A 20,590-nucleotide genomic window follows, 5' to 3' on the forward strand; every position below is an offset into this window, starting at 1 on the left:
CAGACTCCTGCCTTTTCTCTCTGAACCCACAGAGATCAACTGCGGAGTACCCCAAGGATCATCGCTAAGTCCCACGCTCTTCAACATCTGCATGGCCCCCCTTGCCGCCATCGTCAGACAGCATGAAATCAGCATAGTATCCTACACCGAAGACTCCCAGCTCATCATCTCCCTCACGCAGGAACCCAAAGCCACCAGACTCAGCTTCCAGGAAGGAATGAAAGACCTCGCATCGTGGATGAGCAGCAGCTGTCTGAAGCTCAACTCGGAGAAGGCAGAAGTCTTCGTCCTTGGACACACCCCCTCAGCTTGGGACAACACCTGGGGACCCACCACCCTCGGCAACCCCTCACAAACCACGCCTGGAACCTCGGCATTATACTTGACTCTTCCCTCACCATGACCTGCCAGATCAACGCAGTCACCTCCACCTGCTTCAACACCCACCGCATCCTTCACAAGACCTTCAAATGGATCCCCCCCCCCCCTGAATCCAGAAAGACTGTTACCCACGCACTCATAACAAGCAGACTGGACTACGGAAATGCCTTCTACGATGGAATCAACAAATCCCTGCTACGCAAACTCCAGACCATCCAGAACACTGTGACCAGACTCGTCCTCTTCATCCCACGACATGAGCACATCACCCAACACCTGCGAGACCTCCGCTGGCTCCCCGTCGAGAAGAGAGTAACCTTCAAGCTACTCACCCACACCTACAAATATCTCCACACCGGACCCAAATACCTTCACTAAAGAGTCTCCTTCCACATACCCAAAAGAAACCTCCGCTCCGCACACCTCGCCCTAGCAGAAACCCCGTGCTTCCGCAGAAACAGAGCGGGTGGAAGAGCCTTCTCTTACATCGCGGCTAAGGCCCGGAACGAGCTCCAGCTCAACATTAGATGCTCCCCTACTCTGCATGCCTTCAGGCAGAGCCTCAAGACCTGGCTTTTCACTGACTCGAGCTGCACCCCCCCCCCCAGCGACTTGAGATCTTCACGGGTGAGTAGCATGCCTCACAATTGGTTGACATCTTCCCTTGTCCCATCTGGTTTCTGACCCTCTCCTGGAGCATAGCTTTGCTTTTTTTTTTTTTTACTACTTCTGTAATTTGTCTGTCTTCTATCTTTTCTCTGGAAACATATGGGGAACTTTTTCATTGTTTGATTAAGCACTTCATCAGAGAGGGGATGTGCTCACCTTCTCTCCCCAAATGCCCACTAGGTTTGATCCATGTTTGTGTCTTTTGTACTTCTCCCACTTGCACTCCTCATTGTACTCGCCCTCATGTGCTTCTCCCTACTCTGGGTTGATGTCCCTTCTTATGTGCTACTTAAGCTCTGTGTTCTTGCCCCTGTGATCTGTCTTCTCTTCATGTGTGCTTCTTCCCTCGTTTTGCTCTCTGTCGTCTGCTGCTTTTCCCCTCTTTGCCCCCACCCGCTCATCCCATTCACTCCTGTTACATCACTACTATATATATATATATATATATCTTGAGGGCACGTAGAATGTGAAACGTTTCTGCAAATAGGATGGGCCAGTGCCATGAAGGGCATGATGGGCTAGGACCAGCGATTTGAACTTGACCCGTTCAGCTATGGGATGCCAATGGAGTGAGCGCAGGTGGTGCCGCACGCTATGTCTGGAGGAAATGCTCAGCAGAAGTCTGGCAGCCGAGTTCTGGACAACCCTCAGTTTTTAGGTCTCGCCTGAGCCAGCGCATGCGTTGCTTCGAGACATTTAGTATTGGGCTTTGAAAAGTCCTACCACATGCTTTTTCCTGGCATGGAGCGTGCGGTTACGCGCACATGCACGAACGGAGGCACCATCGCGCGCGCACCACTCGCGATTTTTTTTTTCTCCTTTTAGCGCGCACACGCAACTCCCGCTTCTCCTCCTCCCCCACCACATATCGCGTCTCACGGCCGCTCGCGCGCACGCAGCCAATGCTTGTTGAATATTGCGCTACAGTGGTGAGGCAGTCTTTGGAAATTGGGGACGAGCGATTTACATAAACTTCGTACTTGAGATAACAACAAGTTTGGACAGGGACACATAAGACACGTCTACCACTCCCACCTATGCTGACTCTGCAAGTTCTGACTGGTCTAACAATGAAATGATGCTATTGGTTAGAAATAGTTTGCATTTTGTGATTGGGCAATGCTGTTGACGATTAAAATGTGGGCTTCTCGTCTCCTTGCTAAACATGCACTTTGGCCACCAGCTGGCCTGTTTGCCTCCGGCACAACTTATTGATAGGAGAACATTTTTTTTGCAGTGGCCAGGACAGTAGCTGAAGTTTTGGGGTGAAGAGGTGTGCTAATACTTTAAAATGAGGAACAACAGTATCCAGCGCAGTGTCATGCGCTCCCTCCAGCCTGCGACGATCAGTGCACAGAAAGCTTTGCACATTTGTGCCTTATTACCAGAAGTCCTGCTTGATCTCCGTGCATAGTATCTTGGGATATGTTGTTCCTCTGTGCATCTTAGTCACAATCATAATGTTGCATCTACAATGAGACATAAATTACCTATTTAACTGTTCTCAACAGCATAGAAAACGCAACAGTGTGGCACTGAGGGGAAATTAATTGCAGTGTTACACACAGTATCGTCTGGGTAACACAAACTGCTATCTATTCCTGCAAGAACACAAACAAACATGCCCCCTTCTGGGTTTAGTCAGTTCTCTTTAAAGGGCAGGGCATCTGTGACATTGACAAGAGATTGCTCTGATGGGCACTGGAAAGCAGGCACTCTGTAGGCAAATCCTGGACTTCTGGTCACTCAATGTAAGGTTTCACCTCTGCAACGCCCCACGCAACTCCCAAAAGATGAGATTTTTCTTGCGTTTATCCTTAGTTGCCCTTATTCAAAGCAACTGCACAATGGAATACACAACCTCGCATCGCCGTCCAAACCCCTTCTATTCCAGACAGTGGATTCATCTAGTTTTCACAAGCTAAAACTCTTTCTCTGAATCGGTGTCAGCTGGTTTTCAACTTGTCCAGCATCTTGAATTACCATCATGTTTCTGGCTGATATTGAAGTGTATTCTTTCCCAAAGGACAAACTAAAAATGTTACCCATCTGGAAAAAAGAGCAATGTATTCTTGTATATCTGGGCAGATGTCTCTCCATGCCTCTACCGCCTGCTAAATTCAAAATACATCCTTTGTTATTTAAGGGAAAGTGAAAAAACAAAAACATGCGGCCCTTACACACCTTATGTACACTTCGTTTTTCTCACACTAGTCCTTTGTTCACTTTATTGAACATCCATGGCTTAGGTTTAATGCCTCCTTTTCATGTACATGGTTAAAAAACAGTTACATTCACAACACTATGTGCTCTCGGAGTGCCTAGACCTTTTGGCTTTGCCAATGCTTGTTTAATCAGGTAGCCAGGTATACAAATAGTCCAGCCGAAACAAGATGAGTGCGCAAGTGACCGTTTCTCTGGCTGCCAGAGGCAAGAGAGGAAAGAATTTTCTAAGAGTCTTGAGAAGGCCAAAGCTAGTACCGGCAAGCTTCGTGATGTGATAAAAGAAGGAAAGACTCTCGTCAAACCAGACCCCCAAGTTCTTCACCGGCTTCCCATCAGATGATGGCAAGGGAAAGTCCGGTGGCCACAGAGTCTCCCTAAACCTAAGGGGGAACTTTCCAAACAGCATAATCTCAGATTTCTCCTCGTTACATTTTAGTTGTGCTCCCGAGAGCCACCTAAAAATAGAGGAGAGACCGTGATGAACTACGGCAACCGAATTGTCATCCCTGTCCCAGGTGAAGAGCAACTGCGTATCATCGGCGTAAGCCATCAACTTGGCCTCCAAACTCTTAGCCAGGTAGACCAGGAGGGTCACATAGATATTAAAAACAAGGGGACTGAGAGAGGATCCCTGAGGGACTCCCGTTGTCACAGCCTGATGGAAAGAGGCAGAGGGAGGCAGCCAGATCTGCTGGGCCCGACCCTCGAGAAGGGACCTGAGCCAGTCCCAGGCTGAGCCTAACACACCTATCCTGGTCAGACGTGGGAGAAGGAGAGAGTGGGGGACCATATCGAATGCTGCCGAGAGGTCAAGCAAAATCAATGCAGCCCTCCCACCGGCGTCCAAATACTCCTGAGTGGCCTCCACAACCTCCACCAGCACAGATTCCGTGCTATGAGCTGCATGGAACCCTGACTGAGCGGGATGCAACAGACCCTCTCTTTCAACAAACTCCGTAAGTTGCTTGGTGACAACCTTCTCACACACCTTGGCCAGCCCCGGTAAAAGAGAGATAGGCCTGTAGTTACCCGAACTGTGAGCGTCTAATGATGGTTTTTTAGGAGTGGTAAGATATTGGCCTGTTTCCAAGACGCAGGAACGCTAGCTGTGAGGAGGGACAGATTGATAATGCTATTTACCTCACCATTAATAGTCTCGGCGGCTGCTGCTAGCAACCTGGCCGGGTAGGGATCAGAAGGAGAGCCCGATTTTAGACTCTTGAGGATTTTAAGTGAATCTGTCAAATTCACCAGAGTAAAGGCATTCAAGCTGTGTATGGTGTCCACCAGAAGAGTTAGAGTGCATCTCCTCGGACTCATTAGAACCAGGTAAGAAAGCCGCCTGAATCAAGCGGATTTTGTCCAAAAAGAAAGTAGACAGAATCTCGCACCAGGCGACTGAAGATGGAGATGCACTCGCCTGGGCTAGAGGCGACGTAAAGCTCTGTATTATCTTTGTTTTTTAGCAGAGTCAATACGTGTGGTGAAGAATTCTCTCTTAGCCTGAGCTATGGCCTCATAATAGATTTTTTGCTTGACTCTGAGCTTCAGCTTGGCAGCCGGACAGTAGTCGCTGCGGCGCCATGCTCGCTCCAAAATCTTGCATTCATGTTTCAATTCTCTTAAGTACTAGGTTATACCAGGATTTGGAGGGAGAACTCCTGGCAGGCCTAATTGAACTCAGTGGAGCAAGAGAATTGACAGCCTTTGAGACCCATCTGGAGAAAACATCTAGTTGGCTCTCCGGGTCACCCGAGAGAGTGGGTCTAGATGATACCAGGGTATGCATAAAGGCACCGGGGTCAATTTTGCCAAAAGCCTGTTTGCGAACGGGGCACACTGGGGGCTTAGCATTAAGCACCTCCCAAGAGAAATATATCAGAAAATGATCGGACCAGGAGACCTGACACGGGTCCCTCATCGAGATTGGGAAGTTGGTGCAGATTGGGTCCAAAATGTGACCTGCCAGGTGGGTAGGAAGCCCCACCTGCTGGGTTAATTGGGTTAGATGCAAGTTATCCAGAAAGTCTAACGTGTCCTTACATGGGTGCTTCATGTGCTCCAAGCCTGTACTACTGGGTAATCGGGAAGCAAAGCCAATATTCCAAAACCTGCTTTTTATACGGGGATCTTCAGGTCATTGAGGATCTGAGAACTGCATGAGAAAAGGTAAGGGGGTGGGTGTCAAAGTAGAATTTGAGAGGGGTTTATACAGCTATAGATGTTTATGGTTTTGTTATATATTATTACATAGCACTTATTTAATGCCATTTAATGTTTTTATTTGATAGTTATGAAAGGTGGTAGCGTTGAGCTGCTGCAAGGTATACTTCTGTACTTCATTTGTATTTCATTATGCTAGGCGATGTATTAGACATGACTCTTGTGAAAGGAGTCACCACTTCTCTGTGCTAATTGATGTTAATTTATTTTTCTAGGGAGATGCTGGATATTCTCCTGTCTGAATGTCATAAGGCTACCTTTCATGAAGAAATTCAACATTGAGGAATTTGAGTTCAGCCAGTCCTACCTATTTTTCTGGGACAAGGTATGCATGAACAGGAAAAGGGTATTGGAATTCTAGCTGTATCAGACTGTGACTACAGCTGCTAGAAGCTGTAGCTCTCCTGAAATCACTAGTCAAAAATGCTGTTGTGCATCTCCTGATTAGGGGCACTGCTTCAAGTTGACAACTTCCCTGTTGGAGGCTGACTGCTCTGGGTTCCTTTTGTTGGCTCTCCTAATTAAGCAGTTGTGCGCAGGGTCTCTCAATTTGATATGTTATTACATGCAAACTTTGATTTTATTTTCATGCTTCCCTCCTAGTATGCAGTATTAGCAACAAGTAAAAACCCATGCTTGTTTCACTTTAAAGGAGAATCTTTGCTAGTGTACCCAGGTTTAGCTTATAGTGGGAACAGAGAGAAGTATGGAATGTCTCATTGAAGAAATAACCTATATAATCCCCTTGCCCCCATTTAATCCTCCCTCTGCTGTCTATATGCTAGGTGGAGCGATGTCACTATTTTCTTAATGCCTTCATTGAGACTGCTCATCAGAAGGAGCCTGTGGATGGGAGGCTGGTGCAGTTTCTGCTTTCCAACCCCAGTAACGACGGAGGACAGTGGGACATGCTTGTGAACCTTATTGGTAAGGGCTGTGGTGCTCCAAAACACTTAGTGAGACTAGTGATCAACATGCATGATTTGGATATGACTTATTCACCAATCTTTGGCTTCTAGTATTGATTTGGGCAAAATGGTATATGGCATGCCTTGCTATTGGATTCCTTTCTATGAGTAAGGTGGTCTACGGAGTAATGTGTGTCTGTTTTTTTGTGTCCCACGGTATATGACATGGAACAGTATGCTTTTTCGCTTGTCGTGCTATAGCAGTCTTTCATGTTGTGTTTTTTATAGTGTTTTACTCCACCAAAACATATCCTCAAATGTTGAGATCTGTGGCGTGAAATAGAAGACTTGGAAAAGAGGCCAGGAAAATGCAAAGGTGGGAACAAGATAATAGACATGAGGGACCCTTGCTGATGTAGTGTCTTCCCTAAAATGCTAAAGCCATGCTGAACAAAGCATTGATACACAGTGAACAGTTTGTTCTTGGGCATCTGACTGGTACTAGGAGATACAGATAAGTGAAGGAGACTAAACTCCGGCGATAGTAGGAAGGGCAAAGGTCTGACAATGAAAAGAATTTGGGCATCATAGTTATAGAATTTAGAGTATCTTGTTTGAGAGAAACTAGGGCAGGCCAAAGAAAGCCCTTTGGAGTCTGAAAACTGCCTCTTCCTCCCGACTTCACTTTAACTGTAGGCAGATGTGTCATGCAGCATCTCCCTAATGGTTAAATTTGTGTGCCAATAATTGAAAGGCAAGTATGAAAGGTGGCAGAGATGTGGGATGGGTTCCTTATTTTCGTGTGCGTTCTGGCTCCTGAGAAGATGGAAGATTATTTTCTTTCTTTTTGTTTTTTTAATCCAGCTTGTTAGTTTACGCCATTATTTTACTCACATGAATTCCCTTTTTGAGGCAGTTTTTCTCTACACAATGTATATTCCTGTGGATCAGAGATTTAGTCAGCTGATTTATTCCCAGTTTTTTCAATGGAACTTCTCATCATCTAAATCTTTATTCAGAGTGCATATATCCATAAAAGCATCGAACATATCACAAATCGGACTTGCATTACACCTTTAAAACATCAATCAAATAATGTAGTTAATTAAGATACATATACAGACAATACCAGTAAAAACCTTACACAGATACACAAATGTTTTTAAACTAATTTCTGTGTCTGGCCAGTCAGGCTTTGAGAAATCTACTCGCCCACTTGCTATGGCGAGTCAGATTTTATCATGGCAAGCTATATTGAGGGCCAACTCACCTGTTCTAGCGTGCTGACAAAGAACAGGTGTTGTGTTCACTCAAAGTGAAGGCGCAATAAAGATGCATTTAAAATATTTTATCTTGTCCCATTTAGTTTGTACATAGAGACCGAGGTTAGAAGTCAGTTAACCTCTTCAATGCCCGTGACGAGCTGGTCTCGTCATGGGCCGCGGTCGCGCTGTGCCCATGACGAGACCAGCTCGTCATAAACCCCGCCCGCTAATACAACGGCCGGCACAGGGCGGGGAAATGGGCGGGCACTGAAGGGGTTAATATCTTGTTACAATTACTTTTTTTTCTGACTGCAGAGTTCCAGGATTTTGTAAAGTGAACTGTCTGACATGCTGTACAAAGTGTGAGAAATGAACGGATGTATGGCGTCGTTTTTTTTCCCTAACACATTTAAATAGCTAGCGAGTAAACTGTGCAAATATTTCAAAATATATTTCATTAGTTATGAAAGCCCTTTTTTTGTAATTCTGATAAAAAAATATTATAATATGATGGAAACAATTCAGAACACTTCACTTGGTGATGTGCAAATGAAACATATGTTTGCTGAAACCCAATTTTCACAGATTATTGTTTATACACTATATAGTTTTATCAGTAAAGCTGCAAGTTAATGGAAACGTTTATGGCCAGTTCCATGGGAAATGTACTGTCTGTAAATGACAGTGAGCTACCACAACATGTTTTAGTAATATATTTATTAAAAAGTAAGTTTTTAAACATGAACTGAGTAACTTTCCTGTGTGAAGAACAGGAATGTTTGGTACCCTCTGTCTCACGTTGACTTGTTGCCTCGATCAGGCCAGTCAACCTACCTCTTTGAACTGGCAATGATTGATCTGTCTCCCAGTCATGCCATTTCTAACTGCAATCAGTAATTAGTGTTTACCTTCTGCAGCCCGCTTGTATCAATTCCAGTTTACTCTCTGTGGTATCCTGCTGCTCAGCCAGAGTGGTGGCTGTGAGAATGTTGGGATGTGTGATGTAATGTGGAATGTTGGTGTGCCTGAGGCAGTTGGTGTATGGGCTGAGCAGCAGGGAAGCTGCTCCTGGTGGGGTTCGTATCTTATCTACATTTTGTAACATCAACTTGGAATAAACCATCTTGGAGACTACTATGGACTTTGTCATCATTCTGCTTACTACATTTGGTACCAGAAGTGGGGTATCTTCGGTTTGAAAATTAAAGAAGCTGAAGAAAAAATAACCCACTATCAAAATTCAAGATCAAGAGGATTTCATTTTTACCCCACTCCTGGTACCAAATGTAGTATACTGAAAATGATGACAGAGTCCAAGTAGTTCCCAAGAAGGTTTATTCCAATTTGATGTAACAAATGTAGATATAACACGAACCCCACCAGGAGCAGCTTCCCTGCTGCTCAGCCCATACACCAACTGCCTCAGGCACACCAACATTCCACATTACATCACACATCCCAACATTCTCACAGCTACCACTCTGCCTGAGCAGCAGGATACCACAGAGAGTAAACTGGAATTGATACAAGCGGGCTGCAGAAGGTAAACACTAATTAGTGTATCGTGGCAGAAAAATATAGGCTGGAAGAAGGGGGCATAAGAATTGTCTATTGAGTCAGGGTTAAATACCTGTCAATTTTTGAAATCACTAATCCAAAAAAAGCATAGACATGGTGTGAAATCAGCCTCTTTGGGATCTTTAAATCCTTCATGAAACAATTGGTCAGTTTGAAAGTGCAATTTTAACCCCACAGAACAATATAGCTATGTGTAAAGACCTTGCGTCGGGTAGAAGGGAATATTTTTTCCTAAAACTTCAGAGAACAACTGGGCCTCGCTATCTGATGCTATCCACCATCAACCCTGATGTAGGCCTAAGTCAGGATATTACTCAGTTGACTATGTATTCTTGGAACATAAGGGGTTATAAAAATTTGACATGCTCATCTGAGTATTTACAATATGTACAATCTTCAATATAGTATCCCTACAGGAAACTTGTCAAACTCTTTCAAATCCCTGGCCTGATTATACAGAGTATCAATCTCTAGCACTAAAGTCAGAAAGGGACGGTTGTCCACTGGGTGGTGTATCAATCTGTGTACAAAACCAACTGGGGTTCACATCAAACATCTTTTAATGGCTCTCTGGTGTTAGCAAGGTATACATAAATCCAAATCAGATTAATAAAGAGCTGCAATAGGGCACCTAACTGATACCCTGTATTTATTAAGACCCGCCAATATAAAATCAACTTGGCGGAATTTTAAGAGCTAATAAGCTTGCTCCATCAGACGATGAAGTTGATATGGAGAATTAACAATGGGGAATCTCATTGATAGCTGTAACTGTATTAGCTAAAAGTACAAAGAATTGCTCTTGGCTAACCCCGACTATGAGCAATTTAGGACTTTGAGCACTGACCGGTAGAAGTACGTGACCAAGACGCCTCCTACACACACGTACGTCACATCGGAAGCTGGCCACGCACGACTGTCTGTGGGTTTCAGGTCAGTATTTTCAGAGGTTTTGTAACTTCAAAATTGAGCATACGCTAATTACAGATTATGCTCATTTCCTTCGGTGGCAGTTCCTCTGCAAAAGAAGATTAGAATAGGCTGTGAAGCTGAAATTGAACCGGTCAGAAGGCTCCACTGGGATAGTGAGATCAACAACAATAAACTAATAAAACTGAAAACCCTGCATGTCCCCTCCACCTAAAGGAGTCAAATCTATTATTCAAGGCTGGTCAGACTTAACCAGTGGGCTTCTTAATGCTTTCGCCATCTCTGAACTAGGGCTGCTGAAACATCGATCTCTTCCTCGTTTGAGTGTGAAAAACAACAAGCTCATATTACTAAAAAAGCAATTAAACAAGATTTTAAGGGCAGTGAAAAAGGACAAAAACTAACCCTGCTCTGAAAGAAGAATTGAAGAAAGTACAAAGATTGATATTGTTATCGACTCCACAAAGAGATTCAGCCCACAAAAGAGGAGCGATGGATTATCGGGTTTGAAGCCATTCATTCAAAAAATCACAAGACATTTTGGTGGATAGTTTATAAATTTTTGTTTGTTATGCGCCAAATGAACTGACCACTATCTCGGAATCAGGGTAGACGTCTTATATTGCCATGCTATATGTTGATACTTCAATCCAACAGGTGGACCTAGTGTCAATTTAAGCTACAGAAAATATAGGTGCCCCTCCCCTGTACTCGAGTTGATTACAGATGTGATAGGGCCTACACGTGTCAAGATGCAAGTGGCAGTGCACCAGGTTCAAATGGCCTTCCAGCTCGTCTTCTTAAGGCAGCAAGAAGAGAGTGGTCATCCTATCTTTCTCCGCTCTTCAATGAGTGCATTACCAGGAATTCAGTCCCAGAGAGTTGGAGGGGGCTCTCTTTTAGTACCAATACACAAAAAGGATGCTTAGGATAAACCTTAGAACTAACGTCTAATTGCCCTAATCTGTGGAGGGCAAGTGCTTTACTAAAAGCTTGAACAAGGAAATTTATGAATTAGCGTCCAACAAAAAAAATCTTCCCCTCTATACAAACAGGTATTCGAAGGGGAAGTGGGACAGAGGTTAACCTGCTATGCATATGGGCATTAATGGATCGAGCTACGAAAAAGACAACAGGCTCTTTATTTTGTTCATTTATTGAAACCGCCTTTGATAAGGTGGACAGAGGACAGCTGTGGGCAAAATTAGTAGCCTGGGCATCCACACATGCCTTTTGATAGCCATCATAAGCTTCTCTCAAACACATGGGTAAAGGTGCGAGTATGCAGAAACTGGGCCACTTTGACGAAGTTCCACACAAACGGAGTGTAAAAGAGTCCAAGATACGATCTGGAAGTCGCAACTAGATTTATTCAGTAGTACATAAAGAAACCACCAGCTCAGACAGCAGCTCAGCTCCAACTGTCAGAGCTGAAGTCCAGAAACAAGAACGTTATGTTGTCATGTATTGACACATCCCAACAACAGGAATAGAAAAGAAAGAAAGGCAAGGCAGAGATGTAGAGGAAAGGGAAAAGAGAGAGGTAAGTAAAGTAGGCCACAGCACATCTCCCTCCCATACAACAAAATAAAAATATTGCAAAATTACAATTAACTAAATTGAACTTCAGAGAACCAAAAATGCACAATATTAGTCATAAAATGTGTGGAAAAATGTCCTTATTGACCTGTAAAGTGAGCATAATAAAAAACACAGTACAGCAAACACATAAATCTAAGACATTAGATAGTCTTTGTGCCAGGTCGGCTTGCATCTCAATCTCCGGTAACTTCCCAAATCAAGAACATCGGAAACAGGGTCATCAAAAGCAGATCGAGAACACTCAGACCTACTTGAGCCTAAACCCCGACCACGTCCATGAGCATTTGAACCAGGTTGCCATTTAACTAACCTAGACATACTCCATACCTCATCAGAATCCAAAACAACAACACTCTTTCTGACCTCCTTGATGATAAAGAGCCCCATAAACCGGGAACGACCCTTCCTCAAAAAAACAGGATTCCTGATAAACACTTCATCACCAACACACCAGTGTTTGAGCAAAGAGGAATTTTTCTGATCAAACCAGCTTTTGTATCTTTTTTGATATTGTCTCCGTCTAGAACCAGTTCGCTCATTCATCCCCACGTCATTCACATCCAATTTCAACCAAGCAGGACTCAACTTGTCATGAGGTTTCCTACCTCTCAGAATTGAAAAAGGAGAAACAGACGTCAAACAATTGGGAGTATTGCGCTAAGCACACTATGTCTCTCTGAGCATCTTTTTGCGAGAAGATCTAGTCTGCAATGCTCTCTGAGCGCAATTCTTGACCAACCTATTCATGCTTTCCGCCAGGCCATTAGCTTGCGGCAAGTACAAGGCCGTCTTAAAGTGAGTGATGGACAATTCTTTCAGGAAAGTGTTCATCTCATGGGAGACAAATTGGACCCCATTATCAGTGATGAGGTGCTTGGGAATACCTTCTCTAGAAAACTCCTCAGAGAGAAATTCAATAACCGTTCTAGAGTTGACGACAGGCACACATTTGGTAACCACCCACTTTGAAGTGTAGTCCACCAACAACAGCACATAGCGCTCGTCATGAGCAAACATCTCAAAAGGCCCAGCAATGTCCAAACCCAACTTGGACCAGGGCTCAGTAAGAACTTCCACAGGCGAGAGAGTTGCAGTGCGAGTCTTTTTGCTCTTGTCGCTGTTGGCACACTCCCAGCAGTCTTTGACAATCTCCTCCACCTGCCGATCCATGGTCAGCCACCAGTACCACTCACGAACCCTGGGCTTGGTCAGATTCCTCCCTAGATGTCCCTCATGGGCTAAATTGATAATCTTGGACCTAAAGATCACGAGGAGGTATTACCCGATTATCCCTCAACAATTTCTCATCACAAACACACAGTTAACCTTTAACATTAAGGAAGCATTTCAAGGATTCAGGTACATCCTTGTCCGCAGGCCAACCCTTAACTGAAAATTCTTTGACCATTTCCAAATCATTGTCATCGCGAGAAGTAAAAGACCACTCATCAGAATTGACAGCGGACTTATGCACCCATGCCACAAGAGAATTCTCCACCTCCACAACAGATTGAACCAAGGGTAACCTGGAAAGACAGTCTGCAATGGCATTCTTCGGTCCTGGCACATACTTAACCACAAAATTAAACTCAGATGACCCTTCCATCCAACGTTTGATTCTGGGAGAAATATTGTCAACATCCCTGCAAGTAAAAATTTGACACGGGGGGCGAGGGTCAGTTCTGACAACCACAGGTAAACCCCAGAGATAACATTTAAAATGACGGATAGCCCAGAAAACTGCCAACGCCTCACACTCAATCACTGAATAGCGCTCTTCAGCACCTCTGAGTGAGCGAGAAGCAAAGGCCACAATCCTGGATTCTCCATCCACAACCTGTGACAGGACCGCCCCCAACCCGAGCATGCTGGTATCTGTGGACAAAATAGTTTTCTTGCAGGCATCAAAATGCCCTAACGTAGGCATACGACCAATTACATTCTTAATGGTGTTAAAAGCAGAAGAGCAATCATCAGACCATGAAAATTGAGCTTGTTTCTTGAGCAGCAACTTGAGGGGAGAAGAAACGCAAGCAAAATTCAGAACGAACTTGGAGCAGAATTCTGCCAACCGTAAAAATGATCGAACTTGATCTTTAACAGGTACAGGAGCTTTCGGCAAGGTCCGATTTAGGACTGATCCCTTCACCAGAGATAGTATGTCCTAAATAGTTTACAGAAGACACGATATTTGCACTTTTCCTTTTTTATAACCAGATCTGCATCTTGGAGTCGCTGTAGAACCTCCCACAACTGTCTGTCATGTTCTTCTTGATCCTTCCCATAAACAAGAATGTCATCCTGGAAAATGAGAACCTTGGGTAACCCTTCCAGAACTTTATTCATGACCCTCTGGAAGCAGGCCGCAGCAAATGCCAGGCCAAAAGGCATACGAATTAATCTGAAAGCCCCCAGAGGTGTCACAAATGATGGCAAATGTCTGGAGTCCGGATGAAGTAGAACCTGGTGGTAAGCAGAAGACAAGTCTGTAACACTGAAACATTTAGCATCTATGATGAGGGCAAGAGTCTGAGATGTTTGGCAAAGGTTGTCTGTCAACCCAAATATGTTTGTTTAAACCGCGAAAGTCCACACACATGCAAATCCCTGTGCCCCCATATTTGGGTGCCAAAACAATGGGGGCCAACCACTCGGAACATTCGATTTCTTCAATGACACCTGCAGCCAACAGTCTCATAAGCTCCTGATCTAAATGACCCATCATCTTATGAGGAACTTTGCTAACAAATGGTTGTGCGTCCTGTTTCAGAATAATTTTATGCTCAAAATGCTTGAGCAAACCCAAACCATCCCTGAAAACTTCAGAGAATTGTGAACACACATCATTAGATAACGAACCAGAAGACAGAAGCAACACTTTCTCAGGTGAATTAGGATCCAAAGTGATCCCCATATCCCTCTGGTGTCTCCACCCAAGAAGATTATCTCCCCTCTTTGCCACATATACCTTTCCAACAGTCTCTCTGTCCTTGAATGGAATTTTTTTGACTACATATCCCAAAACATCAATCCTGACACCACCATAACCAACATGGTTTATGTCTGGAGGAGATAGCTCAAGTTTGTCAAGACCAAAAACAGTGTCCCAATTAGCATCATCCACCATAGTGTAAGGTGAACCCGAATCAGCCAAGACAGGAAATCGTTCGCCACCAATCAATACCTCACACTCTGGAATGTCCAACTTATCACCGTTCACATTTCCGTCCTCTGACGCTACACACAAACTTTTTCTCCTCAATACAATGCACCATTTGATTCCTGCTATTCTGGTGCACACGTGCGTAATGACCCTTTTTTCCACATTTATTGCAAGTGACAGATCTTGCAAAACAATTGGGGCTGTTGGGTAAATGCCTCTCACTCACACACAAGAAACATTTAAAACCAGGCCTGCTGTTCCAAGACCAGGCCTGTTCTGGATCAGAAAGTTTCTTATCCTTCTCACCATGGGTCCCCTTCAATGCCTCTTTGGGATCATCCCTCTTGGGATCATCTTTCTTAATCTCATGAATTGCTTTATCAACTGAAATATCACTGTTTTTCTCTACTTTCATCTCTCGCACCCACATATTAGTATTCTCCATACTTTCCACAATAGCCAAAGTGTCTTTGAGATCTGGGTCCTTAGGAAGGAGCTTCTGCTGAACTTTTGTGTCATTGGTGCACCTCACTATCTGGTCATTAATAAGAGAATAAGTGAGTTGTTCAAACTCGCAAGTGCGAGCCTACGTCTTCAAGGTAGCTGCATAACTTCCAATCTTCTCTTGCTTACCATGGACCCTAGAAAAGAATTTGTGATGCTCTAAAACCACGTTAATTTTAGACTCAAAATGTTTTTCAAGCATTATAACCGACATGTCGTAAACATTTTCAGACTCACCCTCTCCACGCCCCAGAACAATCTCATCCAAACTGTTGTACACGTCTACCTTCAACCCCCATGTTGTGTAATAATGTAGCTTGCTTCCTTAAGGCTGACACTTTTTTCTCCCCCAATAGCTAACAAATATGAATCCAATAAAGGCTTCCATCTCTTCCAGGGCAAGATGGGATCACCTATATCTGAGAGAAATTGTGGAGGTTGAGACATGCTAGAAAAAGCCATGTTGGAGAAAACACAACAAATAAGTGTACATGTAGAAATAAGGACAGTTGGAAATATAAATGCACAATTACTGAGTTACCGCAAACAGTTCTAAATTAACGATGGAGGAAAAATGATAAGCCAAATATGAATGTCTGAAATGAAGAACTTCAACTTGCGCAAATATCTGTAACAAAGAGAAGACAGTACCTGAGGCTTAATCCAATGGAGAAACAAACAGAAAAATAAACTGAAGTGAAAATGGTGTGCGCGTCACCGAACACGCACCAACTTGTTGATAATACATGTAACTACAAGAAAAGTGAGCGCATCACTGACACGCTGTAGAAAATCGTTACTTCAATATAGTTGAACGAGAGATGGAAACCGTAGTGAAGGTAAAGTGTGTGTGTCACTGACGCACAAAGGAAGGAAAAATCTTACTGGCGAGCTATGAGCTTCGTAATGGAAACGTGGTTGGCAAAAACAACTAAGATAAGCAGCCAAAAGATGGCAGCACGTTGCGTGCGTCACACCGGGTGGTTCACAGCACGTAAGTGCGGTAGAGTGTCAATGAGCAGGTCCTGACCAGGACGTCATAGAGATCTGCTGTCAGCAACGTGAAGATCCCTCGATGAACCTTATTCCACTACGAAGACAGGGAGGTAAAGAATCTTCCCTGCGTGCAAACGAAATTTGAAAAATACAAAGACAGTTAGTTGGAAGAGGGAAATCTCAGGATCAGGCCGTTTATCACTCAAAAGATGGTAGCGGCACACGCCCGAGAGAACCACTCCTCACTGTCACACGAAAGCAGGGCAAACCTTCACCAACAAGTAAACGCACTTCAGAGCTACTTGACAGAATAAACAGTCTCCATGCGTAGTTAAAACAAAATGTGCAAAATGCAATGTCCACTTGGAGGTTTTGCCAAAAACTAAATCCTTGTATGTTAGAACAGTTGCACAGGTAGTGCAGAAGTTTTGCCAACAATAAAGTCTTAAGTGCAAGGCTAATTTGTACGGGTGGCGACGACCAAGTTTAGTTTAAAGTTTAAAGACTCCAAAGAAAACGAAAATGTACACTAGGCTCAATTCAGTAAATCCATCCAAGGTTAAATGGTACCTGAATCTCCATAGTCCAAGGACGTGTCAATTTATAGGCGAAATAATACTGCTGTAGCAAAAATGGGTTAGATGGGGAAACTGGTGGTCATCAAGTCCTTCCCCCACGCAGGTATAACTCGTCGCCAGTGTAAAAGAGTCCAAGACACGATCTGGAAGTCTCAACCAGATGTATTCAGGAGTACATAAAGATATCACCAGCTCAGACAGCAGCTCCGCTCCAACTGCCAGAGCTCAAGTCCAGAAACAAGAACATTCTGTTGTCATGTAATGACACATCCCAACAACAGGGATAGAAAAGAAAAAAAGGCAAGGCAGAGATGTAGAGGAAAGGGAAAAGAGAGCGGTAAGTAAATTAGGCCACAACACGGAGGCCTGAGGCAAGACTGTATTCTGGCGCCCTTACTTTTAAATTTATACCTGATGGTTGTGAGCGATCACTTGGGCTCAGGTATGGTATTTACACCTAAAATTGACTGAAACAGCGCACTTTTTTTACAGTCTGCTAACTACCCTATTCCTAGGGTCCACACTGCAATAGGTTGGCAGCGATCTCTGTATGCTTTAGTGGACTATTGCAAAGCCAATAAGCTGGGAAATATTTTGTCAAAAGTTAAGATCCTGGTTTTTGCTAAAAGGAAAATAGAGTATGGCGTTTTTTTTTTTTTTATAAATGATCAAAATAATCGAAAGTGTTGACTCCATAAAATACTTCGGTGTTTGCAGAACAGCTGTGGTCATCCAACCTCACAGGCCAAATTGTTGGCATCAACTGAGAATTTGTTTAGTTTTGATTTCCAGCGCCTTCACAGCTGCCTTTCGGGACTAGACCTTTCTGTCATTTGTAAAGTCATTGAAAGCAAACTGATGCCTACTTTGTCTTATTGACTATTTGTCTACAAAGATCGATTATTTTCCTGGCTGGATCATGCTTAATGCCGTTGTTATAGATGCCTTTTCCATTTACCCCAATTCATGCCACAGTCACATATTTGTCTTGAGTTCAACCTAACACGGCAGGATTGCATTAGTCGTGCACGAATCCTCTCCCTCTGTGCGAAAATAGGAAGAGCTGAAGGTGGCTCGCTTAAGCAGCTTTTATGGAGTTATTCAAGACAAGGAATTGGTTCTACACAAATTCTACTTGGATTCGATCAAGGAGCTTGCTGCCAAGAAATCTATGCAACTGTCCCTTCATCCAAAACAGTAAGCATCCTTTTGAAGCAGGCAAGGCGTTTATCTTCCCATGATGACTTGGAGGCAATTTGCGCTAGAGCCCATGTTATACCATCGATTGACCTGTATCAGCCTCTATCGCTGCCATCTTACTTATGTCCATTTCAATTGGCTACAACACCCCAAATCCTCTTCTTGCGTTTGATTCCACTGAAGGCATACAAATACAAGCAGTTGAAAGGTATTCAGGAAACTATGTGGTGGCTGTGGTGCAGCTATGGAAACTCTGCAGCATATTCTCTGCATATGCACCACACTGATTGCACAAAGATGGTACTTGCTGGTACCAATTTTTAAACTGCTGAATATTAGAACTTGCAAAGTTGTGGTGGAGGAATGTTTAAAAGGGGAATTGGGCTAATTGTTTGGAAGATTTCTAAAATACATGAAGGTGGCGGTAGCAGTTCTGAACGCAGTGGTTAAATAGCATTAGTATTTTTACTAGCATTTGCTTGTGTACAGATTGTTGCACACTTGATGTTGAGTGCTGGCCTAGTTCACTGGTATTGGAAGGAGTTAATGAGCTTTGACTGCGGAGGTTTAAAAGCACTTACACTTTAAACTGATGATACGCTACAATGAGGCTGAATGATGGAATAGCAAGCTGCCAAAGTTGTTTGTTTTAATTTAATATACACTTTTTTTATTAGTAGTTAAAGAGTTTTCAGAGGACTTCAAAAGATGTGTTATGACGAGGCTGAATGATGGGATACTAAGCTGACAAAGTTGAGTTTGTTTTAACATACAACTTTTAATTTAGTGTTTAAAGAGTTTTCGGAGGACAGGTTTTGCAAATTTTTGGAGCTAGATTTAGGTTATGATAGCTATATTTTATATAATACCGTTACTTGTAGTTATTGTTTGTTTGATAAACAGTCACCACTTCTCAACTATGTATTCTTATTCAGCACGCTCATAATACAAAACAGTTTGAAGTGGGATGTTGTACCAAATTTTATGTGTCGTGATGTGTGAATCCTATCCTTTTAACTGCTTATTGAATTTGAGTATTGGGTTCTAACATTTTGATATAGAACACTGGTTTTAATTGCATGCTCATTTTATATTCTGATTTCACTGTGATGATTTGCAATGATTTTAATTAATCGTGCAAATAAAATAAATTATAAGTTTAACTTAAAGCAGCATAAATGCAATGTGGTGTTTAGGAGCAACCTTAAATTACAGCCCTGTTTCAATTTTGAGTTCTATGCATAGAGTTCCTAGTGATGCGGCATGCGATCATGGATTTTTATGAAGTATTACAAGTGGTTCTCAGTGGCATTCAACATGATCTCCTATATAGATAGCCTTTTTTCCACACATCAGGCAATATCCCTTGCCCCCCCCACCTTTTGTTTATTTATTTATATTTGTTTTATTTTCGTGGGGCTACAGTACAGCTTTTGACATTGTTTTAGTCTGTACTGTTTAGGTTTTTTGTCTTTAGGGACGTTTTGATATCTTAAATGCTATTCAGTTGAACTAGAGGATTGGCAGCTTTCCCCAAAGCTGCCTCTTTGATGCTTACTTCGAATGGTTCAGATGTTGCAGAAGAGTGTGTAGACATACTGGTAATGTTTTTTAGTCTAGATGAGAGATTGGCGGAGGTGATGTAGTGGCTAAAATGAGTTGCATTAATCAAATTATTTTCTACTTGATTTGTCAATGTGATATATTTCATGTTCTGATGAATACAGATATGTTGTTGAAAAAGTTAAAGAATTTGTATCGCACTGGGATTGGGTAATGCAAGCCACACTTTCCAACTGAACCCGTGGGCAATTAACTATGGAGTTTAAGGATTTTAAATTTATCAGTTCATACGAACAATATTTAGATACTATTATGATGCCCCTGGATAGGAAACATTTTATGCAGTTCTGGTTTGGCTCACTTCCTCTGAACTCTTTTAGGTGTTCTTGGCAGAAGTCTTCTACACTTTCCCCATTGTGCCCCCACTGCCCTTCTCCTACTTAGTCAATCGCCCATTTTTTTTTTTGTGTTTGTCCAATGTAATCATGTCCAAGAGCTAAATGGCTTAAACCGATCTGTAAACTACTAGGCACACGAATTAGTGGTGAAGCTTTTCGCATCCTTAAATTGGATTCCATTGTCTGCTCAGTTGTAACGTTTTTGGGCCGTATGTGAGCAATCAGAAGGTATTTGATGAAAGAGCAAGTTTGATGTGTGGATAGGGGTTTAGCTGGCAGTGATTTAAACGTTTTCAGGTTTGTTGATTGCTTTTCATGCTCTTATGAGAAAAACATTCTTTCGGTAGGCAAGCTTGATAATATATTTTAAACCACTGTTATAGCTTGGTTTCCTTTTTTGCTTCTT

At 43.0% G+C, this 20,590-nt stretch overlaps 1 protein-coding gene across 1 annotated transcript in view; it reads left to right on the top strand.

The window, feature by feature from the left end:
* BLMH (bleomycin hydrolase) overlaps positions 1–20,590 on the top strand; it is a 512,280-nt gene that overhangs the window by 16,684 nt on the left and 475,006 nt on the right. Inside the window, exons 3-4 of the mRNA XM_085649231.1 lie at positions 5,715–5,824; positions 6,285–6,426. Coding sequence (XP_085505357.1) covers positions 5,715–5,824; positions 6,285–6,426 — 252 coding nt within the window. The remainder of the gene's footprint in view (positions 1–5,714; positions 5,825–6,284; positions 6,427–20,590) is intronic.

This window comes from Triturus cristatus, chromosome 3_2, assembly GCF_964204655.1.
Source record: "Triturus cristatus chromosome 3_2, aTriCri1.1, whole genome shotgun sequence".
NCBI classification, from domain to species: Eukaryota; Metazoa; Chordata; class Amphibia; order Caudata; family Salamandridae; genus Triturus; species Triturus cristatus.